The sequence below is a fragment of the Helianthus annuus genome, chromosome 13, assembly GCF_002127325.2.
Source record: "Helianthus annuus cultivar XRQ/B chromosome 13, HanXRQr2.0-SUNRISE, whole genome shotgun sequence".
Classification (NCBI taxonomy): domain Eukaryota; kingdom Viridiplantae; phylum Streptophyta; class Magnoliopsida; order Asterales; family Asteraceae; genus Helianthus; species Helianthus annuus.
Genome location: NC_035445.2, coordinates 147959188 through 147976375, shown reverse-complemented (window position 1 = coordinate 147976375; position 17188 = coordinate 147959188). Strand labels below are relative to the sequence as shown.

At 37.3% G+C, this 17188-nt stretch overlaps 1 protein-coding gene across 1 annotated transcript; it reads right to left on the bottom strand.

The window, feature by feature from the left end:
* Window positions 1–1732: 1732 nt before the first annotated feature.
* On the bottom strand, window positions 1733–3349 carry LOC118485890. Its single transcript, XM_035982400.1, has 2 exons — window positions 3328–3349; window positions 1733–3215 (listed from the first exon to the last, which is right to left on the bottom strand). The coding sequence occupies exons 1-2, from the start codon at window positions 3347–3349 to the stop codon at window positions 1972–1974; spliced, it is 1266 nt and encodes a 421-aa protein (XP_035838293.1). The 3' UTR covers window positions 1733–1971.
* Window positions 3350–17188: the final 13839 nt, after the last annotated feature.

The following is a 17188-nucleotide window of genomic DNA, read 5'->3' as shown; positions in this document are numbered from 1 at the left end:
AAACTCGAACAAAACCAAACCAAACCATACTTGTTTCGAATTTTGTTATTGGATTTATGACCAAAATGTAATATTTTGGGCCAAAAGTTTTAAGCCAGTCACTATTTTGGACCAGTTCTTTCAAGCTCATACATTTCAAGCCTAAATGTAGAAATGTAGAATGGAATACTGATCCACAACCGAACCCATACAAAGAACCGAAAACCAAACCGTTCGGTTTTTAAAACTGAAACTTTGGTCTTGCTTCGGTTTGATAAAAAACCAACTTATGCACACCCTAACATCAATGGTAGCAACACTCAGCCAGTTAATTTGATAAAAAAAGAGTTAATATAACAGACTAACAGGGTCTACTTTAGTTCTCATTTTTCGTCCACAATGATCTAACACAAGCGGAAAACCATAGAACTCGCAAATCGGCACTACGAACTAAGTAAAACTTAAAACGGATAAATTACACGAATAGAAAGAATGAACAACGTTATATACATATCCAAGCTTCCTAATCAAAACGCTAATTAGACATCTCGTTGGCCGGCCCTACTACTCTCATAACCGCAACTATCACCAGCCTCAACGTATCTCTTTTCCATCAACCGCTCCCTTTCCATTTCCCGATTCCCTCTATGTTTTAACATACAAACTCACATCTCTGGACGGAAATCTTAGGCCTCAAGCATTTCAAAGCTCTTGAAGATGGTTGCGTTCCTGTTGTTACCATCGTTTTAAGCCAGTCCACAAGATTCACCTACAAGGTGTCTCTCCATTCAATTTTAGATAAAAGTGGCTGAAACAAAAGAATATTAAAAGGTTTATGGGCTAGGCAAACATCAGTTCTTTCATTCAACATGCCCGTGCTACCATATTCGGGAGCAACATATCTAATAAGCAAATTTAAGAATATGATTAACTCGTATATAATACTAACATATGTGATAAAAATATATAAAACTGATAAAATGAATCAAACAACTAAGTTACCCAAATGTTCCCCTGACTCAAGTGGTTACATAGCTTGTCTCTGAACCCAAAAGTTTGGCTAAGCCGAAACAGAAACTTATATTGCTTGATTTAATATCTCGGTGAACAACTATGGGCTCAATCCCTTCGAGCAGATACGTCAACCTGGAAGTTCACATCAAGGTTTAAAATTACCCTTGCGACAATTTCATTAACATAAAATTCATATTTTGGATTGCGGGAAGAACCGTTTAGCCGTTCCAAGTACGATGTTTGTACGAATCTCCCACGTAAGAGGACTAATCGGTCCAACATCTCCATGAAGCCTTTGCTCTAAGTTCCAATTGTTTACATACTCATAAATAAGGATTCTAAATAGTTATCCAAATAAAGTCAAGTAATTGAAAATGCAGCAATCAAAAGGTATACCGTCGAGCTAAATTCTTGTGATGAACACGCGTGAGCAATAACCGAACCGAAAACCGATGAAACCGAATTAACCGAAAAAGTCCAACTGCTTCCACTTCAACCTTAAACTCTTTCTCAGGTTGTCCTCTGTAAAGAAAGTCAAAATTAAAGTAAAAAATTGACCAAACCTCCTTAATTTAGCGATACAAACTGAAATTAACAAGTTAAATTGATTAGAAACCTGTTATTAAGCAAATTCTTGACAACAACCATGGTATTAACCACCTTCACCAATCACATTCTCATCTGAAAACCCGTTTGTAGCAACCACAGGTTCTCTCAAAGTGTACCAATGACTATTCAATTGAATGAAAGATCTATATATAAAAATTACACGTCCATTGATTGAAAGGAATATATACAAAGTATTACATAACCGAAAAGGAGCTAATCTAGAAAACACAGTATTACAAATGAATACAAATAAACTACAGTAAATAATACTAAACTTGTTTAACTCATGGTACATTAATCGCAATAAAAAGGAGTAATTAATTCCTTCCTTACAAACAAATGGTGAAACACATGATATGGCGATAAGACTTATTGGACATCATCAACAACCTTCCAATGACGGGTCTCCGGTCTCATCATTTCACTTGGATAAAATTCTAAGCTTGTTTGAGATTTTCGCTGCTTTATCATACGTTTGTTTCCCCCAGATATATAATAGATTCTTTTGACTGCATCAGGGTCGTATAATGATGTAAGCTCATGGTAACAGTGGCAAGCAAAGTTACAATGTAAGCACTTCCAGATCATCTGGGATTGCAATTTGCTTCCGCACTCATGGCATAAACCATCATTCTCTGTCCCCGGAGCAAATAACAGAGGATGTTGGTGAAAAGGTCGTTTTTCCACATGCCCAAACTTGATGTTAATAAACTTATAAACACCTTCTAAATCGGAAGAATTAACACCTTGTTCAGACTGAAGTATTAACGGAGCACATGCCGAATGAACGGATTGTGCGCACGCTGCACAATGATAGAACCACTTTCCAGGATCAAGCTCCTCCTCACAAACTTCACAGAAGTATTGACTTTTGTGGTCCTCAATCGGTGCATAGCTTAGTTGCAGGGGGTGCTTGTCAAACTTATGCATAACTGTTTTAGGCAATTGCAAAGCACACCGGCAGTCCAAATAGAAATCACAGGAATTACATTTAAAATAAGTCTCATTTTCACCAATACTTACATGGTATGCGCGACAATCCTTCTTAGGTACACCACTACGGCTTGATTCTATTCTTGTAAGTAAGTGATCCGTGTGTGCTTCATGTGTAATTTCTTTAGGCATAAATGCACAATTAACATCAATTTGAAAATCGCAGTTATAACAAACGTATGAAAACCCATTGCAAGGCAATCCACAAATCCTACATTTGGGTCCAGAACCTCTATATAGTAATCGATCAACCCAAAGTCTATGTTCTGGGTGAGCCGAATGGCCAGTTAGAAAACCGGGTAGCCGGGTGCACCAATCGTGGAGAACAAAATCATCATCTGTGGAGCATTTGTAAAATGGCATTTTTGTAATTGGCCTTGAACACACATTGCATAATAGTTTAATCCTCTTCATTGGATCGTGAAGAGAGGTGATTTTATCCTTATTTATTTCGTCATGTATTAGGACTAACGGGTCGAGACGTGGAAACCAATTTCTAAGTTGCTCACGAGTCTCGCCTTTAAATTGACGTGACAAGACGTGTGATTCATCATCCAGTGGCAAGTGAAGAAGGTCGGGATGATCAACATCTTTAAAATTCTTTTTTGTTTTTCCTAAGCCTGATACATAGAAATTTAATAAATGTGATCACACTATATAAACACATCTAACGCGTAACTCATACAAAACTTCTTTCATTACACTATCACCTTTTACTTTATACTAACTTACATGGCCCGTTCAACTCAATCATGGTCGAACCATCGGCATCTTCTTATATAGACTAATTTCATCCTTTTATATTTTAAATCCGTTTCACGAACTCAAACGTCACATTCATGCCTTTTATTGCTTTCATGTTTTGAATCCGTCTAGCGGTTCCAAACATACCATTCATACATTTCCTTCCTTTCGTGCTTTGAATCCTTTTCGCGGATTCGACATTTCATTTACATCATCCATTCACATCTTTCATTCATTACATGTGCTGAATCCGTCTCACAGATTCAAACATATCGTTTTCTACATTTCATTCCTTGAATCCGTCTTGCGGATTCAATCATTCCATTCATGCCTTTCATTCCTTGATTACAAGTATTTTATGCATACTCTTCCTAGTTCATAACATAGATCATCAATTTCAACTAGAATCATATAACTTTTATGCCATTATCTAACAATTACTCATTACATACAACATCCAATATCAACATCACACAAGTATTGAACATGTATAATCATCCATATCATCATCTCTACTACTACAAGTGGGTTTCACCCCAAAACATCAAATTAACCCAAACCATGCATAATCCATGTTCTACATGATGATTCTAACTCATAAACAAGTTCAATTTCATACTACTTCATAGATTAATCAAAACCCTTATCATTAACTAGCATCAAATCACATAATCCGACTTACCCCATGATGGGAAACCCTTAGATGACTAAGGAATTGATCACATGCATCCGATTGACCTTCAATTTCCTTCTTAATTTGATGATTTGAGAGGTGTTAGGGTTTTGAGGGGAAGGTTTCCCCTGGTCTCTCCTCACGATCGCACACACACCCACTTCCATTCCCTGGGCATTTTTTATATATGTTTTAATAACACATTTTTCATTTTCAACCCCTCATTTATTCATAACATGTCATCTTCCCCCATTTCTACATACTAATCTAGCAAACCTTCATGCATACCTAAGAATTTTAGATTTACTAAAATTTATAAGACTTTACTAATGGTAAAAATCTATGTTTACCATTTCTTTCCGTCAAATACTGCGATTAAATCATTATATTATGTCATACGAAATTTGGGGTGTTACAAGTCTACCCCCCTTAAAGAAGGTTTCGTCCCCGAAACCTTTCTCACTTTCCTCTTACACACACACATCTATGTTTGACTTAATAGTCACATTATAATTATAAGTAATCGTCCTATCTCATTTCGTAATTATTCATACACTTGACTTCTTCTTAACAAGTCTATACTTTCCATGGCATACTTTCACATAACATTCTCATTTCCTCGACCCGTTAGTAGCAGGTCAGTATACATATTCATTTAAACTTATAATAATGCTTACCTTCATATGATCTGTTTAAAATAGATTTAATACCTTTGCCTCATCCTTTAAGATTTCATTCCAAGCACACGTTGTATAACATTTAACTCTTGTTTTGTTATCACAACAAAACTACTACTTCATAGTTACACCTACATGCTTAACTCCATAGTTAGCGTCATTCTACGTTTTCTACAGTTACTTGTACCATGCGTACTTTTACATTACCTTTAAATCATCCCATAAATTTTACATTACTTTTTCTCTTATTTAATACATTATTTAGTTTACATAAGTACACGGGTCATACTAGTCAGACATCGCGTACCATACCATGCCTATCCTAACATTCATTTTACTAAGGAGTTACTCACCTATAACTCTTCTACCATTTCCTACGTACATGCTATAACATATCACACATTCCAATTCTTACACGCATTTCTTTCATTTTATTAGTCATTTCGCCAACTTGCCACATTTTGACTTTTCAAGGTCAAATTGCACTTCTTACTTATCGTAAATGTATTGAAGTACATGCCCTTACTTCTCTCCTTTCATGCTTACTTGCAAAGACTTTATTACATCGTTTCAGTATTTCTTACCAAACTTACCCTTCCCGTCAATACTTAAGTTATTGTCCGGGTCGTAGCCCTTCATCCATCCTGACTCCTGACGGATTATTAAAAATAATGAAACTAATAGAAAAGCCTAAATTGCGGATATTGAAAAGGCTCACACAAACTTTTGTGAAACTTTACCGGTAATTTCACCGTCGTGCCTACGGGCGGGTGGGTTACTGGATTTTCCCCGGAATTGGTGGTGGACTCGGGTTACTCTCGGAGTACTCCGTTTGTCCAGTGGATGCCCCGAGAGTACTCGGGATTGAGTTTGTTGGCCGTTCAAAAAAAAAATGAGTCGATCTTGAACTTGAGCTCTTTTAATAAGTCAAACTTGAGATTGGTTGAATTCAATTTACCTATTTAAACCCTTATTCATAAATAATCTTCTGAAAAGTTACTTGAAACGCTAAAAGATAAAGAATAAGTAAATGTGTACCTTAATGATTGTTGATGATTTTATAATAATCTTCTAAACAGTTACTTGAAACGCTAAAAGATGAAGAATAAGTAAATGTGTACCTTAATGATTGTTGATGATTTTATGATACATGTGACTTGAACTTATATATGACATATGTTGCTTGAATATGATATATATGTATATATATATATATATATATATATATATATATATATATATATATATATATATATATATATATATGATAAAGATCCGTTAGGAACCACCCTTTATTGCGAGAACCGCGAGAACCAATGTGAACACATGGCATTATTGTAAATATATTGAACTACAACACAAAACACACGGTGGCATATATTGTAAATATATTGAACTGTAACATCACGTCCCCTGTTTTAGGGTTTCTCCAGTTCAATTCATTCATTCCCAAACCACAATCTGCATCATCAGCCGCGACACATTGAGGGATCACGGCTGTTCACGGCGGCGTACAGGCGGCGCACAAGAGTGTAAGGTGGTTCTCACGGCAGTAAACAACGGTCGATCCCACAAATTTCACGGGTTCGTTCGTATCTCATCGGCCGTTCACGGATTTCACGATGGAGCGGCAGTCGGCGTTCACGGGTTCCACGGCGGGGCATAAGTCGGCGGTGGTGATGGTCTGGTGGTGGTGACCATGACTACTGTGTGTCTAGGGTTCCGGCGAGGGTACCAGTGTCTCTCATAGTGTCTCTCATCGACCGATCTAGATACAGAATGGGACACTTGAATGTTATCTTGAACAACCGCAACGTCATTGACTTGAATCGACCGATCTAGATACAGAATGGGACACTTGAAGGTGATCTTGAAGTCAGAGACTTGAATCAGAGACTTGAATCGGTGTTCCAGCGAGAATTCAGGTAATCACTTTTCGTTTGCATCTCTCCATTTTTATGCAGATCGGTTCATCGTGTAGTTAGTGGGCGAGCGTGAAGGAGATGGGAAGTGACTGTAGGTTCACCACCATCAATCCAACATCGCGGTCACAACTACATCACCGGACCATCCCGGATGGGTCACTGCGGATTGGACATTTGTAAGTGTTTATTATTGTGTAAATCGGTGTTAATTTTAAGTTTTTTTTTTCTGTCCGTATGTTGCTTTTGAATTATTACATTTACTATATTTGAAGTGCTTATGTAAAAGTGAATAAAAATGACGTCAAGAGGAGATGAGATTGCTCTGATTGGCATAATTCAGTGTTTCTCATCTTTATAAGTTTTTTGTAACTGATATGCAGATGTGCATTGCAGTTTATACGGTTTGAGACTAAAAGGTATTATACATCTATACTTGTAAATTATCTATACTTGTGAATTATACTACTGCATTAAAATGATAAGCAATAAATTATACTGCATTGAATGATATGTAAATGTGCATTATGTTGACAAATACAATATGTCGTTATATATTAAATGATAATGCACATGTGCATTATGTGACAATTACACTATGCACGTGTGCATTATGCAGACATTATTATGTTGACAACTACATTGTGCACATGTGCATTATTTTGACAATTAAACTATATAGACATTTAACGACAATCCGTAACCATCACAAATTAATCATCACATATAAACTTTTAGCCAACCCAACGGTACATAACTATACATATGTTTAAACATCACTAATACCACCTATTTTTCATTAATTAACATCAAACAACTAACTTGTTGTTTTCTTACGTATATTACTTATCATGCACATGTGCATCCCATTACCACACCCTGTAATAATTACAAAATTTTAAACAACTTTTATTTGTTATTTACACAGGAACAGTACAGGAACAGTACGCCTATTGGCACCTAATGGCACTGTAACACCTCGAAAAATTTCGTCCAATAATGTCTTGACACGTGTCATAAGGTTCCGTTATGTGAAAACATACTTTAGAGGGACTAAAAGTGACAAACAGTGAAGACTATGGAACGTAAGGGTCCAAAGTGTCAACAATGGATAAATAGACTCTATGATAACCCTACATAATGTTTATAACCTTAAACGGATGGTTCATGGATCATACGACGCGGAAATTGCACAAAAGTGAAGTATTGCAAACTATAGGGGCCAAAAGTGTCAACATGTTTAATTTATACCTCTGAGTGAACTTTTTGGCAGACCCGAAGCTTTGTAAAGCTAAAATATACTCACTAGAATATGTGGTAAAAATTTCATGAAGTTTCGTCAACGTATGAGAAAGTTATGGCCAAAACCGTACTTGAAGGACTAAAAGCGTCAACGTCGAATTTCAGGGCTTTTCGGTTGAGCGCTAAATGTTCCGAGGACATTTCCATGTTGGTAAAGTCCTAAGGTTCTTAGAAACCAAGTTTGGGGGTTTACGGGTCGAGAAAAGCAGCCGAAACATCGCGTACAAGACCAGGGACCAAATCTGCCAAAAATGAAACTTGTTTGGCTGAACCAGGGGTCAGGCGACCCGCCTGGTAAAGCCCAAGCGGGCCGCGTGGGTCTGCCAGCGACAGAAATCGTATTTGGGGCTGATTTGGGTCCGAAATTGAGTTGTAAACAGCTGGTCTTGCCTCCCAAATGCTCCAATACGTGCCCTTGCATGCCTACATCAACAGTAGCCTACTCCAACCATCTAATTACACCATAAATCAGATCAAACATCATTGTTCTTGGCACTTGAAGTTGTGAACAAGGAGCTCTCTACATTCAAGAACTCTCTCAAGCTTTCTGGAGTTAATCTGATCATCAAGGACGAATTCTAGTGTTCACTAAACACCTATAGGACCTTTGTAAGCTTCCAATTCGTTCTTTAATCCGTTCTTGTTGTGATTATTGCTAAAAGTCAAACTATTTGTTCATAAGCTTTGACTTTCTGATTATACGGATTTCTTTCAGTCATTTCTCGAATTGAAACCTGTTATAGATTGGTATTTATGTGGGAAACAAACCCTCTAAAGGGCACTATCTGAATCCCACTATATGCATGCTAATTGTCGAGTCAAACATGTTTCTAAAAAGTCAACAGAATTGATTTTCGCAAAAATAAGCTTGAATGTTGATATATTAGACATGCAATCTGATTGATCATTATAAATAACTTATAACACATATAAGAATGTGTTTTAATCATCATCAACTCGACAATCTATAGTATAGCCACGAAACGGAACCGAAAGTCTTGTAAAACGATTATTTCGTAGGCTATCGATTCGGATTCGTACATGCATGTTCGAGATCTGTATTGGAAAGTATTTTTGACTATTTTTATTTTAGTTAAACTTTCTGGAAATTTTATGTCATAAGTCTATGCTTAGCCGATTCGAATGCATGTTTCCGATTTATGCATAAAGTTGACTATTTTGCCCTTTTTGATATAAAACGTGATTTTTGGAAAAGTGAAAGGATAGAAATCTTTATTTCTAATATATAAACTTGCACCGAAAATTTCGGATCAGTTGGTGGTCCAGATTGTGAGTTATGGCCATTAGCGTAAAACTATATTATAAATTTACATAAACGGCCCTTTTCGCATATGACCTATTTCTGGCCACGTTTTGGTATAAAACTTTTTACCAACTGATGTAATATAATATTCTGGGAATTTTGATGATTTTTAATTAATTTTTGGCTGAACGGATCCTAGATCACCTAGTCATTTCGGCTTATGTCGGTTTTGACCGTTTTAGCCATAAAATGAGTTTTACACATCCTTTTGACCCGAAACCTTTTTCTACTGATTTTATATGATGAATAAATTATTTTAAGTATTCTGGAAATATAAAAATCTCAAATTTAATTTGAAAACCCGAAAACGCCCTTAAATCGCATATTTAGCGTTTTAAGCGCATAGTGAGCGTTATACTTGTTTTAAACATGTAAGACTATTAACTACTAATGTGTTTAACATATTTTCATAATAAAACAGTAAGTATAAGTATATGATCTCAGATTTCCAGTTTTTGGCATTTTTAGCCCTTGTGAAATTACTAAAATACCCCTACGGTGCATAGTTTGATTTTAAATGATAAATTTGATATATGGGTCATACCCTACTGATATAATATGTTATATTAAGTATATTTACTGTATGAACCAGATCCGAAACTCAGATTTCTCATTTTACTCTTTTATTATCTTTTAAAAGGACCAAAATGCCCTTCTAAGGCATAAATTGAGTTTAAAATTATTCCGGGCAATATAGAACATAACTTACTGATATTATATCATATTTAAAGCATATTATATCAGGGAACTTGCATTTGAATCATTTGTCTACCCGTATCGCCCTTTTCGCGTTCGGTTCGGTTTACGTAACTAGTTTGTGTAAATTGACCGAAACGGGTCAAACGTTATCATTTTTGTCTCAAAATCCAGAATGTATTTTGTATACCCATATTATACAAGTATTCAAACTTGTCGGGTCTAAATAACGTTCTATCCGGTCTTCGCTTAATCGTGCGCTTGAACCGTATATTTCCTTAAAACTAACCGGTCTAAGCTTATGCTTAATTAAAGACCCGTTAGTATTCTAATTGGTTATTTATACCATCGTTCCAGACTAGAGCCTTCCGGTAAATTGTACCTACGCTTACTTAAGTGAATACGGCTGAGTTATTATAATTCTTGCTATTTAAGACAGGAGCTAGCTCAGGTAAATACTCTTAACTTATTTTCCCTATTACGGGCTTGGGATACGGTAATATAAATACCGCATGGTCAGGTATGGGATTCAAAGACCAATGTGTCGGGAAATTCAAATAACCTGTTTTAATTCGTATTGCTTGACTGAAACATTGGGGGTTAATGCGACCGTGTCCTGGATATCCTTGACTCATTAATTGCAAATGGCCACGACCTAAGCACGGGGTGTAGGCATACACCTGACAGATGCTTTATGCTTATTATTTGATTATACCCAATATGGGATTCCCAATAAGGGAATAGTGGTGTGTCGGTTAATCTTGAACCGGCATAGGACCGGGCCCCGTATGTAGAGCAAGTTATGTAAAACTGATAACATGAGATATAGTTTGTCCCAAGTATAAAAGATTAATATTGCCTTGTGCATTTTAATCAAGTGTCAAAATAGTTTTGTGCCTTGTGCTCCTAAACCAATTTTCATAAACTCTTTTCAAATGAGTCAGTTGAGTGTATTTACCAGTGAAAACTGACGTATTTTCCAAAGTCTAAGTGACAGGTACAAGTACGTAATAGGCTGGGAGCTGCTCAGGGCGTTAGTAAGGAATCTTGCAAGTTCTAGGCGTCTAAAGTCTGTTGAACATTTATCTTATATTATTTGATCCGCCTGTGGATCCGTTTCAACTACTTGTGATGTTAAATATTACGTTTATGTAAAGTTGAAATGAATCTATTTCTGCTTCCGCTGTGCATTTATATATTGTGTTGTTTGACTATGATGCTATCAACTACGTCACGTTACCCCCACCGGGCCCACCGGTGACACGTGGAAATTCGGGGTGTGACAGGTTGGTATCAGAGCCAACATTGAGTGAATTAAACACTAGCCCTTAGTGTTTAATCTCAATGACACAATAGCACATTCCTTAACCTTCTGAGTCTAGACTTAACATAGGAATACTCCCGATTCTAATCTGGAATTTACCGCTTCCAATGATTTTATATATTGGATACGTCGCCAAGCGAAGGAGCCGTAATAGGAGTTCTCCACACCCGGAGTCCCGAGATGCTGAGCTTCGTACCACGGCTAAAGTGAAATGAACATCCAAGGAGAAAGCATTCAGAAATAAAATGAAGAAGAAGCTCCTTTTACTGAAGATCGTTTCCTTATTAGTCCTTATAAGGACATATTTATCTTTCAGTCCCTGCGAGGACAACATTATTCCTTTCAAGTCCCCGCTTAGGGCAACTTTATACTTTTACTTTTATATAATGGAATGATTACGTTTGGACTTTCATTCTAAATAAGAAATATTAAATAAATGGAAAATATCAATTTTTATTTGATTTGCCATTTAACAAGAATCCTAGTAAGGTAAAACCTAGCTCGAATGTCTTAATAAAAGGCCTGGCCAATATGGTAAAACCTGGTTGAAAAGATTCAAATCTCTGTTAACATATGTAAACATGTTAACACTCCTGGCTAAGCGTGACCGTAAAATCACACAAGCCACTCTTTTATAAATTATCTACAGATTATATCTGTATACAAGTCTGATAATGACTTGATGCCTACGGGTAATAAATTTGAAAGTTTGGAATTTATTTAAAATTCCCTGTAAGTAAAATAATCATCCCTTAAGGATGAAGTGCCACGAACTATAATACACTGTCCGATTGCGACATCGACAGTTGTGAATCTTTTGAGATTCCCTGTCCTAAGGGGGTGAGCTATGCTCAAAAGCCCTCTAGACGATAATCTGGTCGTCATGTCATTATTATGACCGCTGAATGACATTTGATTTAAATTAAGTACTAATCCTGTCGTTATGTCATTATTATGACCGCTGAATGACAGTTGATATAAATTAAGTGCTAATCCTGCCGTCATGTCATCATTATGACCACTGAACGACAGTTGATTAAATTAATGACACTGATCATGGCGTTATGTCATTACTTTGACCGCTGAACGTACCATCAGTACAATGACTATATGTCTTAACATCTTACGAGATGTTAATTGATAGGCCCACGGGCCAGAAATTTTAATAAATACAGTGGTAGCTATGACTCCCTGTCAGAAAAAGGTAATGAACTAGGTTCAAACCTCAAGGCTTTGATTCTCTGAAATCCTAGCTTATAATTTATAAATGTCCTTGTGACTAGGCCTTTGTGCCACCTCAATATCCGTAATGTTTTATAACTAGGATAAATTGTAATGCCTCGATTCTCAGAAATCATGGGTTATAAATTAAACTTGTCTACGTAACTAGGCTTTTATGCCAAAGTTATATTTTCAATAAATTTGGGATAATTATAATCCTGAATAAAATAAATATCATTCCTTTCCTGCCTGCAATTATATTAAAAAGAGTCTCAGAAGGTATAACCTAGCTTGAATGTCGTTAGGGACCTGGCTACGATGGTAAGACCTGCTTAAAGAGACTCAGGTCCTTGTTAAAACACCTGAAAACTTGTTAACACTCCCGACAACAGTGATGCGATAAAATCACGATGGTCACCTCTATATTAGGAACTTCCAAATTCCTTAATTAGCCTATATGATCGATAGGAATCATGGCTAATAAACGTCGAACCTGATATACACATCTAAACATCCACCTGGGATGTATGCCTACGGGCAAGGATGCATACATGAAAACGATAGTTTTATTTCATAACTTCTTGTCAAGACAATGAATTATGAAATTTTCCGATCCAAAGGAATCATTGGTTACGTTTTAAAATTTCCCTAGTGACAAGGCATCTATGCCATCGAAAAGTCCTATGGGACAAGCCGTTGTGCTATATAAGATGTCGCTATGACATTGACAGTCGTGACTTATGTCCCCTGTCTAGTAAGTATAAAGGATTTATTCCATTTAAAAACGCCAAATATGGTTTATTTAAAAATCTAGGCAAGACATGATCAAATAAACTAAATACTATCTATTGGCCTATATGGTTTGTTTGCACCATGGCTATTTAAATTATCAAGTTCGACAATTCCCTATAATTAAGTAAGCTATTACTTCATGGTTAGTTGGCCTTCAAGGCTTCACCATGGCTGACTCCTCTGGGGCTCACGATCATCTAGTTAGTCAGAATGATGTACATTGACTAGCCTTTGTGGCAAATAAATTATCTTCCACAAGATGACGGTTGTAGTCTTTGACTCTCTGTCCAAAGGTGAAGAACTATGTTCGAACCTTAAGATCTCTGATCCAATAGGATTGCAGCTTATATATTGATGCCTTAAGTGCCATATTTTGTATGTCCTTTGTGACAAGGCCTTCGGGCCTATGATTATTAATGCCCTTCATGGCAAGCCTTCCAACTATCTAAAGATTGTCGTTATGACGAGGACAGTTGTGACATTGTGATCCCCAGTCAAAAGGTGATGGACTCGGTCCAAACCATAAACTCAATTGATGGTCCTTTTGACCTAGGCTAAATATAATTGACATACTTTCTAGTAGCATACTATAAGGAAGTTGTAAACCAAACAGCCATTAAGGTTTAGTAATACCATGACTTTATAAATCATCCGTTACGATGATTCCATAATAACTTGCATCTAAGCATATGTTATTTTGGTGTTAGTACCAAAGCTCCAGAATGGAGGTTTCCGACGAAGCACACAGCAATGCAGCGGCTAAAAACAAGGATGCAAATATAAATATAAATGTTAATGGCACTACTCTTCAGGCCTTGCTTAGCGCAGCAATTAGTGAAGTTGTGGATAAGGTCCTTGAGAACAAAAAGGAACCAAGTGTCACTCACTCAAAGATCCATACGGAAACGCATACATCGGCTCGTAAGGAGAGCTCCGTTCACTCTTCAGATGAAAAGAGCGAACCTCAGGAGTTAGTACTCTATGATAAGCCTCGTTCAACTGAGGGCGGGTGCACCTACAAATATTTCGTCTCATGCAAACCCAGAGATTTCAATGGCGAAAAAGGAGCAATTGATGCTATGGAATGGCTTGAGGAAATGGAAACGGTTGTGGACATCAGCGATTGTGCTGATAAGGACGTGGTAAAATTTGTTTCACAATCTTTTAAAGGAGAGGCTCTTGTATGGTGGAAGGCCATGATGCAGTCCACGGGGAAAATTCCCCTATACCTTATGGGATGGTCCAAGTTTGCGGACCTTATCAAAGAGAACTACTGTCCACAACACGAAGTGGAAAAGGTGGAGACAGATTTTCTGAATCTCACAATGAAAAACCTAAATTGCCAGCAATATGTTACCGACTTCAACTCCCTATCTAGACTAGTACCCTATTTAATCACCCCGGAACCAAAACGCATTGCGCGTTTCATCGGTGGTTTGGCACCAGAAATAAAAGGGGATGTTAAGGCTTCAAGGCCAATCAACTACAGATCAGCTGTAGATCTATCCTTGTCTCTCACTCAAGATGTAGTGAGACAAAAGTCGTCCATGAATGAAACTAACGACAAAAGACCAAGGGAGGAGAATAACTCTCAGAATTCTAAGAAGAGCAAATCCAAGCTCAACAACAACCAACAGGATTCCAACAAAAAGCCTACATGCAAAACCTGTAAAAGAAGACATTGGGGGCAGTGTCGATTAAGCCAAAAGATAAAGCAATGTGGCATCTGTAAAAGAACTGGCCACCAGTCCCACGAATGTAGGGACATGAAGGATGCAAACTGTTTCAGCTGTGGTGAAAAGGGGCACATCAGTACTAATTGCCCTAAGGCTGCCAAGAAAGGAGCAGCTAGGTCTGGAAAGGATAGGAAAGGAACCGCCTAGACTACCGGTTGAATACCTGAGACAGTGCACATCGATAATAGCAATAGGTACGTCCTATACCATTTAGCATTGATAATGACTGCCAAGTATTTTTGCATTGATGCAAGGGATAATAAATCTTTAGCAAACCATAAGCTTAGCAAACTCTGGATTACATTCATAAGGACTCCATATATTAAATATGAGGTATAACTTACCAATGGAATCTTTAATGACCTCTCTCCCACCCTCGGAGATAATCCTTTCATAAAAATCTGGAGTACTCTTCCCCAGAAAGAGTACGACAATATATATTATTTATTTTATTTTATTATTTTTTTTCATTGTTTTCTATCGTCTGCGAATGCCAAACTATGTTTGATATGAGTACCATATGAGGATTTGCGTATCCTAGTGTGTCCCATAGATTGCTTCCATGCCTGATCAGTATGGAGGTTTAATGCATGGGATCCCCGAAGATATTCCAATGGTCATATTGTACTAAAGTCGACTAGTAGTATTCAAAGGAGATATCCAATATAAAAATGTCCTTATAAGTATCTCTACTTAGGGCATCCTTGTAATGGTAAAGGGAATATGTCATTTATCTGACACCGAAAACGATAGATAAGCTAAAGTCTGAGAATACGGAAATCTCTGACATCTCTATGTGTCATAATTAGCTTCTTTATAAGAATTACCATGTTTACCTTCTGAGAGGCAAGAGGATGTTAGGACAAACATCCCGCTTAGGGCTGCAGTTATTGTAAGAATCTTATATCTGTTATTACCAGCGAAACAGGAAGAACTAAGAGCTAAATCCATAAGTTTTGGATAAGGTTTCGTAAAGCCAAAATTCAAAGTTCTAAGAACTCCGATTTTAGTAAATAAGAAAGACGGTTCATCTTGCTTATGCATTGATTACCGCAACCCTATTTAGGCAATATCTAGGAATCCCCAATTGCCGCCCAGGATCGTCGATTTATTCGACTGACTTAAAAGATTAGCTACCCCTTAAGGTTAGTTTTAAGCAGTGATTGGAATAACCATCACACCTTAAGATTAGCTTGTCTATAACAGTTGTTATATAAGTATCAAGGCTGCTCCTTTGGGAGACCTTGTATAGATAAGATGTTAAACATCTATTGCTAGACAGAAAATTGGTAAGTCCAATTATCGGGATCTATAAGTTGCCAGTATTCGGCAGAGAATCAAGGATTCATGGAAATAGCAAACCTCCTAAGTTCTTGTTAAAGAGATAAGGTTCAACAAAAGATATCACCCTGGAAAGGTGTGCCAATCTGTTAATTGTCAGGCTAGTAAGCTCTGAATATATGAAATCATTCGAGGTAATCGAATATATCAAGGTCAAATAACTTATGAGCTAAAACCTATTTAAGGAGCTTGGTGGAGCTCGCGATGTATGGCACCCTAAGGATTTAAGGATATGTTCCGCCAATAAGTCAAGGAGCACTATCACATAACGGTTGGCAGACGGACGGACAGAGTGAGCGTACCGTCCAAACACTGGAAGACATGCTTCGAGCATGTGTGATTAATTTAGGTGGCAGTGGGATAACCGCCTACCCTTGATAGAATTCTCCTATAAAAATAGCTACCATACTAGTACTAGGGCCGCGCCTTTTGAGGCTTGTACGGTAGAAAGTGAAGATCGCCCATCTGTTGGGCGGAAGTTGGAGATGTCCAGTTGTCTGGACCGGATATCGTCTTTGAGACGACAGACAAGATCGTTCAGGTTCGCGATCGTTTGAAAGCTGCCAGGGATAGGCAGAAAAGTTATGCGGATCTTAAGCGCAAAGACTATTCACTTCGATGTAAGTGATAAAGTGTTACTTAAGGTATCGCCCTGGGAGGGGGTGATGCGATTTGGTAAGAAAGGCAAGCTAAGCCCAAGGTACATAGGACCCTTCAGGATTGTCAAACGTATCGGGTCAGTTGCTTATAAGTTAAACTTGCCTGAAGAACTTAGCGCTATACCTAATGTGTTCCGCATCTGTAATCTGAAGAAGTGTTTCGCTGACGAATCACTGACTAT

Excerpts from the sequence above, each read along its gene's own strand:
- LOC118485890 (XM_035982400.1), bottom strand. The coding sequence starts at position 3,349 with ATGATTGAGTTGAACGGGCCAT. Across the intron at positions 3,216-3,327 it reads GATTGAGTTGAACGGGCCAT|GCTTAGGAAAAACAAAAAAG; the intron begins GTAAGTTAGTAT and ends TCTATGTATCAG.